General features: G+C 47.7%; 1 protein-coding gene across 1 annotated transcript; it reads left to right on the forward strand.

Annotated features, from left to right (window-relative positions):
- The first annotated feature begins 4,721 nt into the window (after positions 1–4,721).
- On the forward strand, positions 4,722–7,227 carry LOC134969395 (skin secretory protein xP2-like). The gene is made up of 3 exons (XM_063945326.1): positions 4,722–4,757; positions 5,737–5,792; positions 6,214–7,227. Exons 1-3 carry the CDS (start codon positions 4,736–4,738, stop codon positions 7,147–7,149), a joined length of 1,014 nt encoding a protein of 337 aa, XP_063801396.1. The 5' UTR covers positions 4,722–4,735; the 3' UTR covers positions 7,150–7,227.
- Positions 7,228–12,456: the final 5,229 nt, after the last annotated feature.

Genomic DNA, 12,456 nt, shown 5'->3' on the forward strand with positions numbered 1-12,456 from the left:
TCCTCTGTGAGCATCTCTTGAAGTTCCGGGTACCAAGTCCTTCTTGGCCAATCCGGAGCCACGAGAATAGTTCTTACTCCTCCCCACCGTATAATTCTCAGCACCTTGGGTATGAGAGGCAGAGGAGGGAACACATACACTGACTGGTACACCCACGGTGTTACCAGAGCGTCCACAGCTATTGCTTGAGGGTCCCTTGACCTGGCACAATACCTGTCCAGTTTTTTGTTGAGGCGGGACGCCATCATGTCCACCTTTGTTTTTTCCCAACGGTTTATCATCATGTGGAAGACTTCTGGGTGAAGTCCCCACTCTCCCGGGTGGAGGTCGTGCCTGCTGAGGAAGTCTGCTTCCCAGTTGTCCACTCCCGGAATGAACACTGCCGACAGTGCTATCACATGATTTTCCGCCCAGCGAAGAATCCTTGCAGCTTCTGCCATTGCCCTCCTGCTTCTTGTGCCGCCCTGTCTGTTTACGTGGGAGACTGCCGTGATGTTGTCCGACTGGATCAGCACCGGCTGACCTTGAAGCAGAGGTCTTGCTTGGCTCAGAGCATTGTAAATGGCTCTTAACTCCAGGATATTTATGTGAAGTGATGTCTCCAGGCTTGACCACAAGCCCTGGAAGTTTCTTCCCTGTGTGACTGCTCCCCAGCCTCGCAGGCTGGCATCCGTGGTCACCAGGACCCAGTCCTGAATGCCGAATCTGCGGCCCTCTAGAAGATGAGCACTCTGCAACCACCACAGGAGAGACACCCTTGTCCTTGGGGACAGGGTTATCCGCTGATGCATCTGAAGATGCGATCCGGACCATTTGTCCAGCAGGTCCCACTGGAATGTTCTTGCGTGGAATCTGCCGAATGGGATTGCTTCGTAGGAAGCTACCATTTTTCCCAGGACCCTTGTGCATTGGTGCACTGATACTTGGCCTGGTTTTAGGAGGTTTCTGACTAGCTCGGATAACTCTCTGGCTTTCTCTTCCGGGAGAAACACCTTTTTCTGGACTGTGTCCAGGATCATCCCTAGGAATAGAAGACGTGTCGTCGGGATCAGCTGCAATTTTGGGATATTGAGAATCCAACCGTGCTGCCGCAGCACTACTTGAGATAGTGCTACTCCGACTACCAACTGTTCCTTGGATCTTGCCCTTATCAGGAGATCGTCCAAGTAAGGGATAATTAAAACTCCCTTCCTTCGAAGGAGTATCATCATTTCGGCCATTACTTTGGTAAAGACCCGGGGTGCCGTGGACAATCCAAACGGCAGTGTCTGAAACTGATAGTGGCAGTTCTGTACCACAAACCTGAGGTACCCTTGGTGAGAAGGGTAAATTGGGACATGGAGGTAAGCATCCTTGATGTCCAGAGACACCATATAATCCCCTTCTTCCAGGTTCGCGATCACCGCTCTGAGTGACTCCATCTTGAATTTGAACCTCTGTATGTAAGTGTTCAAAGATTTTAGATTTAAAATAGGTCTCACCGAGCCATCCGGCTTCGGTACCACAAACAGCGTGGAATAATACCCCTTTCCCTGTTGCAGGAGGGGTACCTTGATTATCACCTGCTGTGAATACAGCTTGTGAATGGCTTCCAATACCGCCTCCCTGTCGGAGGGAGACGTCGGTAAGGCAGACTTTAGGAAACGGCGAGGGGGAGACGTCTCGAATTCCAATTTGTACCCCTGAGATACCACCTGAAGGATCCAGGGGTCCACTTGTGAGTGAGCCCACTTCCAGGTTCGCGATCACCGCTCTGAGTGACTCCATCTTGAATTTGAACCTCTGTATGTAAGTGTTCAAAGATTTTAGATTTAAAATAGGTCTCACCGAGCCATCCGGCTTCGGTACCACAAACAGCGTGGAATAATACCCATTTCCCTGTTGCAGGAGGGGTACCTTGATTATCACCTGCTGTGAATACAGCTTGTGAATGGCTTCCAATACCGCCTCCCTGTCGGAGGGAGACGTCGGTAAGGCAGACTTTAGGAAACGGCGAGGGGGAGACGTCTCGAATTCCAATTTGTACCCCTGAGATACCACCTGAAGGATCCAGGGGTCCACTTGTGAGTGAGCCCACTGCGCGCTGAAATTCTTGAGACGGGCCCCCACCGTGCCTGAGTCCGCTTGTAGAGCCCCAGCGTCATGCTGAGGACTTGGCAGAAGCGGGAGAGGGCTTCTGTTCCTGGGAACTGGCTGTTTGCTGCAGCCTTTTTCCTCTCCCTCTGCCACGGGGCAGAAATGAGGAGCCTTTCGCCCGAAGGCCCTTATGGGGCCGAAAGGACTGCGCCTGATAATACGGCGTCTTTTTATGTTGAGAGGCTACCTGGGGTAAAAATGTGGATTTCCCAGCAGTTGCCGTGGATACCAGGTCCGATAGACCTACCCCAAATAACTCCTCCCCTTTATAAGGCAATACTTCCATATGCCTTTTGGAATCAGCATCACCTGACCACTGCCGCGTCCATAACCCTCTTCGGGCAGATATGGACAGCGCACTTACTCTTGATGCCAGTCGGCAAATATCCCTCTGTGCATCACGCATATATAAAAATGCATCTTTCAAATGCTCTATCGTCAGTAATATACTGTCCCTATCCAGGGTATCAATATTTTCAGTCAGGGAATCCGACCAAGCCACCCCAGCACTGCACATCCAGGCTGAGGCGATTGCTGGTCGCAGTATAACACCCGTGTGAGTGTATATACATTTTAGGATATTCTCCTGCTTTCTGTCAGCAGGTTCCTTAAGGGCGGCCGTATCAGGAGACGGTAGTGCCACCTGTTTTGACAAGCGTGTGAGCGCTTTATCCACCCTAGGGGGTGTTTCCCAACATGCCCTATCCTCTGGCCGGAAGGGGTATGATGCCAATAACTTTTTAGGAATTATCAGTTTTTTATCGGGAGAAACCCACGCTTCATTACACACTTCATTTAATTCCTCAGATGCAGGAAAAACTACAGGTAGTTTTTTCTCACCAAACATAATACCCTTTTTAGTGGTACTTGTACTATCAGAAATGTGTAAAACATTTTTCATTGCCTCAATCATGTAACGTGTGGCCCTACTGGAAGTCACATTCGTCTCTTCATCGTCGACACTGGATTCAGTATCCGTGTCGGCGTCTGTATCTGCCATCTGAGGTAGCGGGCGTTTTAGAGCCCCTGATGGTCTTTGAGACGCCTGGACAGGCACAAGCTGAGTAGCCGGCTGTCTCATGTCATCAACCGTCTTTTGTAAAGAGCTGACACTTTCACGTAATTCCTTCCATAAGCTCATCCACTCAGGTGTCGACTCCCTAGGGGGTGACATCACCATTACAGGCAATTGCTCCGCCTCCACATCATTTTCCTCTTCATACATGTCGACACAGTCGTACCGACACACAGGGAATGCTCTGATAGAGGACAGGACCCCACTAGCCCTTTGGGGAGACAGAGGGAGAGTATGCCAGCACACACCAGAGCGCTATATATATGTTGGGATAACACCATACAGAGTGTTTTTCCCTTTATAGCTGCTGTGTATATTATACTGCGCCTAATTAGTGCCCCCCCCCCCCCTCTTGTTTTACCCTTTTCTGTAGTGCAGGACTGCAGGGGAGAGTCAGGGAGACGTCTTTCCAGCGGAGCTGTGAGGGAAAATGGCGCCAGTGTGCTGAGGAGATAGGCTCCGCCCCCTTCTCGGCGGACTTTTCTCCCGCTTTTTTCAGGAATCTGGCAGGGGTTAATATACATCCATATAGCCCTGGGGGTTATATGTGATGTATTTTAGCCAGCCAAGGTGTTTATATTGCTGCTCAGGGCGCCCCCCCCCAGCGCCCTGCACCCATCAGTGACCGGAGCGTGTGGTGCATGAGGAGCAATGGCGCACAGCTGCAGTGCTGTGCGCTACCTTGGTGAAGACTGCTGTCTTCTGCCGCCGATTTTCCGGGACCTCTTCTTGCTTCTGGCTCTGTAAGGGGGCCGGCGGCGCGGCTCTGGGACCGGACTCCGAGGCTGGGCCTGTGTTCGGTCCCTCTGGAGCTAATGGTGTCCAGTAGCCTAAGAAGCCCAAGCTGGCTGCAAGCAGGCAGGTTCGCTTCTTCTCCCCTTAGTCCCTCGATGCAGTGAGCCTGTTGCCAGCAGGTCTCACTGAAAATAAAAAAACCTAAAACTAACTTTTCCTAAGAAGCTCAGGAGAGCCTCCTAGATTGCACCCAGCTCGGTCGGAGCACAAAAATCTAACTGAGGCTTGCGAGGAGGGTCATAGGGGGAGGAGCCAGTGCACACCAGGTAGTCCTAAAGCTTTTCTTTTTGTGCCCAGTCTCCTGCGGAGCCGCTATTCCCCATGGTCCTTACGGAGTTCCCAGCATCCACTAGGACGTCAGAGAAATGTATTTCTCATGTATTTATTATTTTTATGTCACCTGCAGACAAGATAGCCATATACGCTGACAGCTGAACTAACGTGACATTACAGAGGCATAAGGTATAAAGTGTACGTCAGTAACTCCAAATTCACTAACTTTACTGCCAAGGGAAGTTCTACCTGCATAACCTTTAATGCTTTATCTGCTCATTTATTATTCAGGTGCTATTTCCCTTTAAAAAAATAAATAAATCCTATGCATTATGACATCACAGTTTGTCACGTCAGTACTATGACATCACATTTTGTCATGTCAGTACTGCTATAAGCCCACCCTCCAAGACAAAGGCCTCATTTGTCATTGCTGAACTGATCAGGACAGCGACAATGTTTGTACGGATTGTTTATTGTGAGTATTCTAACAATCTTTGACATTCTATTCAAGTAACATTATTTTATATGTGTTTTGTACCGAAGACAGAGCGCGGCGGATTACCCATGTTTATGTGTATAGACACCGCCTATTCCTGGAATAAAAATATTTTAAAGTTTGTCCCAGGAACGTTCCTGCCCCTTGTGTGTTACCGAATCTCCACATTATTCGCTGTGTAGTTATGTTGAGAGCAGAATAGTAATTTAGAAACCACAGTTTTATGTTCTGTGTTTGTATATTGTGGAAGATAGTGAAGGCGTGTTACAAAAACTGAGTGTTTAAATTACATGTAAGAGGTGAAGGCATTCCCTATTATCTGCACAGCAAGTTTTTTCATGTAAAAGGTTTAATTTGTCCACATCCAGAGGTGGCTATAGTAAGCAGTATTTTAGGAGAAAAACATAATTAATTAGACCATACATTGTGTAATTAAGCCAGAAACAAGGCGTAGACCTTAAACAGCGCTTGCCGCACACATAAGCATAAGCGTTAAAAGGAAAGTACTGTAACAGAGGACAGCACATTGTGATGATGTGTAATGATCCCATGTGAGTTAGTTTACAGCATACTTGCCTACCAGAAATAGTGATTTACACACCGCAGCCAAGCCATGCCTGGGACTCCTGGTCTCTTCTGCTAATTCCCCTTTTCCTCTTCTTCCATCTCTGCTTCTCGTTTAAGGTCTAATTCCCAGTAACAAAGCAAACAAGAGTAACGTCAGACATGGGCAAACTATGCTGCAATGCAGTGGGTGCAAATATATGTATTTATTTTCTTTTGCATGCAGAGTAAATACTGCCTGCTACTGCATAGCCAATAAACACTGGATATCCTTATACTGTATATACTCTGCACTGTACGTGTATTTTAAAGAAAATGTAATGTACATACTGTAACACAAGTATATAATATTTCTGTATAAACACACACACTAACCAATTACTTGTATTTCCAGTCCTTGCAATTCTACATTTGCTCTATGGCGAAATTCCCGAAGTGGAAGATCTGAATGTAAGTAATTTTGTTTATTCACGTGTTAAAATATTCATCAGTTTTGTCATCTATGATTCACAACGTCATTCATGCTGTATAGAAACTATTTTAGTCATTAGAGCTCATATACAGTGATTACTTACTATTAGCTGTAGCTGTACAATTTGGGCCCCCATTACATTATTAATAATTTTGACACCAAAATATAAATAATAAGTAAAATATTTCCTCTATTATTTTTTCAATAACTTGTCGATATAGAGCAGGGATTTCTCACTACAGTATACACATTTTATTGGAGCTGATGTATAAGAGGCATGTGTTATTATGCAGATTTGCCTCATGTGTCCTTACAGCTTCAGCAAATAGAATTTTTATATCTGTCTCACTGCTTAATACTTCATCACTTCTTAATACGTCTTTATCTTTTATATTACAGCTTCCACATATACCATCTGGAATAAAAGCCATGAGCAGCAACGGAGAGCTTATTGACATCACCACCGACTCGGATGAGGACCTCGGCGCAAAACTGGCAGAGCACAGGATGCCCAGCCCCAGGCTGGAAGGGGAAGAGGACCTCAGCGCCAGATATGGAGTGCACAGGATGCACAGCAGCTGGCCAGAATGGGATAACACCCCCAGAGCCAGGTTGGGAGAGGCCATTGACCCCAGTACCAGACTGGGAGAGGCCATTGACCCCAGAGCCAGGCTAGGAGAGGCCATTGACCCCAGTGCCAGACTGGGAGAGGCCAGAGCCCCCATGGCCAGAATGAGATACAACAGAGCCCCCAGTCACAGAAACAGAGATGCCAGTGCCCCCATGGCCAGACGGACAGCGGCCAGTGCCAGGCTAATAGAGGCCAGCACCATAATGGCAGAGGCCGGCACCAGACTGCGAGAGGCCAGGACCAAGAGCACCACTTTGGGAGAGGCCAGCACTCCCAGCACCACCGTGGGAGAGGCCAGTGTCACCAAAACCACCGTGGGAAAGGCCAGTATCCCCAGCACCAGTGTAGGGGAGGCCAGTACTCCCTATATCACAGTGGGAGAGGCCCAGGCCCCCAGCACCTCTATGGGAGAGGCCAGGACCCTGAGTTACACGGTTGGAAAGGCCAGCACTTCCATCACCACCTCGGAAGAGACCAGTGTCACCGGAAACCTCAACACTAATGTGGGGAAAGTCAGCACCCCCAGTGCCATCAAGGGAGAGGCCAGTGCTCCCAGCATCAGAATTGTGGCGTGTGTGCTGCTTGTGGTGTCTATAATGGTGTTCATTTCAACTGCCGGTTTAATAGTGCTGTATCGCAGACAAGAACAGAAGAAATGCAATAGCACTGACATCGAACGTGCGGATAATGCATCCATTCCATGAGTGCGCTTCCATCATCTGATTAACCATCAGGGTGGTTATCTAAAAAAGATCACTAGCCGCCAAACGAGCGAGCAGTGATCAGCTGAACACGTTATAACGTGTCAGGGTGGGCGGCGGGTGGGACTCGAGCTGCAGCCACCTCCACGTGGTGAGTCCTGGGTTGTTGCATGTATTTGTTCACAACAAGCTGAGAGCTGCAGACAGAGGGCAACAGATACCCTAATATGGCATTTCAGATGCTACGGCTATTTTGAGCCCTCTTACTATATGACACTATACGGTGAACAGGGCATGTTTTACAAGTCAAATCTATTGTATTCTGCAATTTTGCAACAACCAGTACGAAAAAATAAGAACTGCCAGAGTGTTTTGCTGTGGTTTTTTGCGGGCATGCCTTTAGAGCGTAAATACAAAATCTTTAGGCGCCGGTTGGCCGACTAAGATATTATCCGATTATCAAAAACTAAACGGAAGTCATCTTCTGCTCCAAAAGCCCTTTAACACATATTAAAAATACCCTGATAGTGCTGTGGAGAGTCAATTACTGATACATCCATGCAATGTCATCAATAATCGCATTGCAAGTTTGGTTAATTTTATCACCTCACATCCGCATCCTCAGATGCGGATGGTGATAAATTGGCCCCTAAGTCACAGCTATTGGTAATTGAACTAATAAATAAACTAGGAACCCACCACCCCTTAACTGCCGTAGTACTATGGGGCCTTACCTTAAAGAAATTGTCCAGGTGCCCCCAAATGGAAAGTGCTCCACAACCACTTTTTGCTCACCCTGTGGCCAATAATGACGAATGCTTTCCTGCTAAGCAGTGCCTCCTATGCAAGGCTGTAACTGGACATTTTGGTGCCCTGTGCCAAAAAGAAAATTTGTGCCCCCTCTCTCCTCCATACTTGAAATTGGGCAGTGCGTTCCAAAGGTGCACATAAAAATATAGGGGTGTGGCTTTATGGAGAAGGGGCATGGCCACAGAATAGTACCAATGCACATTACACCACACAGTAGCGTCCGTTACCTCTTATAAACTTTTGCCTCACCTGTTACAGACTTTTTACTTCACTGTTTTGACTATAAAAATTATTACAATAATACAAAGAAGATATTTCTAATATATTGTTTGTAATTTTCATATACTTTATATAGTCAAAATTCTGCCTTATACGTTAGTGTGACAAGAAAGATGCTGCCTCACCCCACTGCACGTCACTGATAGTAATGTCCCTGAACATTACCCCACAAATTAGTAATGCCCTCATACACATAATGCCACTCAGTAATGCCTCTTACACATTACACCACACATTAGTAATGTCCATATACACATAAGGCCACACGGTAAATAAAATAAATGCGTACCTCCCAACTGTCCCGCTTTCCACAGTGCACACTGTTCATGAGCAGTCTGGTATTTGCATCACCGGGGGTCAGAGCTGGATTCGGTTCCCATGGGGTCCTAGTCAAGGTACCAGTTTTGCCCCCATCCCCTTGATTCATCCATTAATTACGCAACTTTATTCAATGTCATGCTGTTGACAAACATTGGGTACACACCAGACTCGCCGTCACACCGACAGAGCAGGTGATTCAGTTAAGTACAGTATACATACTTACCGATCGCCACAATGCTGGGTGGAGGAGCCAGGCCCAGTTCTAGACTTTGTGATGTCCAAGGTGAGTTTCCTTTGGTCTCCCCCCCAATTAAAAATAGAGACAGTGCCCCAAAATATAGGGGCCTGGCTTTATGGGGAAGGGGCATGGCATCAGAATAGTACCAACTAACATTACACCACACAGCGGTGTCCATCAGTCACATTACACAACATAAGAAAACATGCAACTGACTGCCAGGGGCCAGCTTGTAATATGGCATCTCCAAACACAGGGGGTGATTCCGACCTGATCATAGATGTGCTAAAAATAGCACATCTAGGATTAGTTTCTCTGACATGCGGGGGGAAGCCCAGCACAGGGCTAGTCTGCCCCGCATGTCAGGCCCTGCCCCCCTTGCACAGGTGTGAAAACATTGCACGGCAGCAATGCATTCTCACCCGCCAAGTAGCTCCCTACCTGCACTGGCAGGCGGCTACTCGCCACGTTCTGGGTCGCAGCAGCTGCGTGTGACTTCATGCAGCCGCCGTGGCCAACCCCACAACACGCCTGCGCTGTCTGGACCTCGCCCCACCAACGGCATTCTAACACTGTTGGCACACCCCCTCCCACCCCGTGACCGACTCTGCCTTTCGCATCTCACTGAGTGGGCACGCGCAGTGTGGCCGCTGCACATGCGTACTCCAGAAAGGGCTTCAGGCTGCGATCGATGTTGTACCACAGTGAGCCCCAGTGCCAAGACTGCCTCTGCCAGACTGAATAAATTAAATTTGAAGGTGGTGGAGCCCGGCTGTTCAGCTTCTGTCCATAAGTGTGGTGCATTGCACAGGCTCTTACAGAGTGCATCAGGCTGAAACCGCTTCTCCATATGGAGTGCCGACAGATGAACTGAGCTCTGTCTGAGGCTGTGAGATCACCCACACTCACCACACTGCATAGGAGGAGAAATGCAAAATAATTATTTCCTCCCTCTCCCATTACACAAGTTATCTGACAGGACAGGAAGCTGAAATGCTGAAGGATATCATGTCAGTTATGCTTGTTGTGATTGTCCTTTTTTTTTTCTTAAATGGCAGCTTCCTCCGAAGGACATACCAAGTGGCTGAACACATTTGGAGGCACATTTATTTATTATCGGCTATGACATCATTACGATTTATCAATGCAACTTATCATTGGAGCTCTCTCCTGATAAACTGTGCGTAAAGTAGTCCATAGGCTACAATGGATAACTAACTACTGTGGGGGAGGGAAAGAGCGGGAGGCCAGTACCCGTTAGACGCAGCACTGGGTAGCTCTCTGACGGGTATCATCAGCTGTTACAACACCACTCACTCAGCTGCCATTACCCGTGATGCTGGAACCCAGCATCTATTCCGCCCACAAGGGGCGAACATCCTACACACTGGCAGCTCGCAGCTCCCAGGTCACTGAACTAAGTGAGTAATGAGGCAGGAGCTGGGCTGGTCTGCGGGATAGGCCGGGGGGCCAGTGGATATCCTGATGGACTTCCCCCCTTCACTGACATGGACACATCCAAAGCACCCGTAGGAGATACGGTAAAATGTGACAGGACCATTTTTGTAGTTTATTAAATTCTACACACTGGAGGCGCAATCCAAATTTTGATCCGATTGTCCATTTGGGTGTTACTGTACATGCAATACAAGCCCAGTTCAGTAATGACGTCATTATGCTAACCCTCTTTTCATCACCTTAGGGGAGGTTTATTAAAATGCTGGTCACGTAGTTTTCCTATTTCCCACCTGCAGAATACCTGTGTTACATTTCATCTTCCTAACATATCGGGAAGTAAGAGAATTAGTGATCAGTCAGTCAGTCAGTGAGGGCTTTCGCATATTTGTAGTTGATTAAATTCTACATACTGGAGGTGCAATCCAAATTTTGATCCGATTTTTTGTTTGGGTGTTATCGTTCCCGCGACGCAAGCCACGCATCGGTAATGAAGTCATTATGTCAACACCCTTTTCATCCCCTTAGGGGAGATTTATTCAAATATGAGATTAAACCCCTATCATTTGATAGCAGTGTCTGTGTGAGTGATTGATGACAGAGACACTGGTGGTGGACAGCACAAGAAACTACATACATGAGAGTGGGTGAAGTTGAGGCATACTTTTACTTGCTCCTCTCTGGGAGATGCCAGGTCTGGAGATGCAGGTGACCATTTTGGGGGGGGGGTAGGATTATTGCATCAACAGGCGAATCACATAATTGTAACCGTACCACTCCATATGGACCTGCGATTTCTGTCTTGCCATCACAGGAGATCCACCAACTCTTCCAGGAGTGTGGGGGGACTATCTGTCTCTCGCACATTCTGGGAAAATAGACAGGCATAGGTACAAAACCCCAGCTCGGACTTGCCTTCAGTCTCTGCTGTTGGAGGTGTAGCTCCTAGTCTGATTCCACTCCAGCAGCTCTCATGTAGACAGGGGCAGATTTAGGGGTGAGGGCGCCCCTAGGCACAACAATAACACCAACTCCTTGACAGCATTTTTTTTTGATTGGTTATAAGCCCTCATTTGATCATATCCAATTTAATACAATAATAAAAAAGCCACGAACTGTGGCATTTTTTATATTTGTACCTATTTACTAAATAGGACAGCTTACGGGGCAGTATGTGCATGTCCCACACATTTACATTCTATTCAAGATGGCGTATGGTACAGTACAGTGGAGATATTTTGCAGTTACTGGTACTTTTTGGGCTCACAGTACCAACACAAATATCCAAGTGCCGCCCCCAAACAAGTGCCACCCCTAGGCACGTGCCTTATGTGCCTAATGGGAAATTTGCCACAGCCTTTAGAGACCCCAGGCCTGATTCAGAGGTGGATGCAGTGCTAATGTTTGTGCAGCTGAGTGAATTTTTGCTATAATCATGCATTATGTTTCCTGTTCATGCATGAAAAGTCTATGACATACTTACTATGCACACGCGAACCAAGGTGTGCGATGGCATACACATCTGATTGTGAATACTGGGATGTGCTGTAATATATATCACTTACACAGCAATAAAATCAGACTGTATAAAATTCATTTCTTTTACCTCTCCCAAACTTGCATACAATTGCTGTTATAACTAGCTTGTTCTAGAAATCCTTTGTTGGCACCGCAAAATGTATTTAATCCAGTATTTTATCTACAAAATACTCAAAATTGCTGTTTATATTATCGTGTATCCAGGGCCGGCGCTTCCACTAGGCAGCTTTAGACAGCTGCCTACAAGCGCCGGGATCTGTGGCTGCTTGCCAGACGCATTTCTCATAAGCACCGCTGCCTCTTGATCTATTTCCAGCACCACCTGAAAGATTGCCCTCCAGCTGTGGCTGCCAGCTGCCTCGGCCCTGTGAGAGCCCCTGTCCACTGCTCCATGCCATTCCTTCCCCCGGGAACGGGGCTCCACTCACCTTTTCTTGGATGGCGGCGCTGGCTTCCAATCCCTGCCCGCCCACTGCCTTCCGGCTCCCCGGCACGAGTCCAACGGGGATGTTATGTTGAGCTAAGCGAGGGACTGGGGTTACACTGCAGCGCAGACTGCAAGTGGCTCCCCTGCTGCTGTTCCCTGTCTGAGCGGATCACAGTCCCCTTCTTCTGCAGCCTGCAATCTAGTCGCCTTGCATACATTTTTATGGGCAGAATCTCTTCAC

This window comes from Pseudophryne corroboree, chromosome 11 (genome assembly GCF_028390025.1).
Source record: "Pseudophryne corroboree isolate aPseCor3 chromosome 11, aPseCor3.hap2, whole genome shotgun sequence".
Lineage (NCBI taxonomy): Eukaryota > Metazoa > Chordata > Amphibia > Anura > Myobatrachidae > Pseudophryne > Pseudophryne corroboree.

What these genes read in the sequence shown, in the direction of transcription:
- LOC134969395 (XM_063945326.1), top strand. Translation starts at nt 4,736, where the DNA reads ATGTTTGTACGGATTGTTTATT. An exon ending in GTTTGTACGGATTGTTTATT is followed by an intron (nt 4,758 to 5,736) that starts GTGAGTATTCTA and finishes TTGTATTTCCAG; the next exon opens with TCCTTGCAATTCTACATTTG. An exon ending in CCGAAGTGGAAGATCTGAAT is followed by an intron (nt 5,793 to 6,213) that starts GTAAGTAATTTT and finishes TTTATATTACAG; the next exon opens with CTTCCACATATACCATCTGG.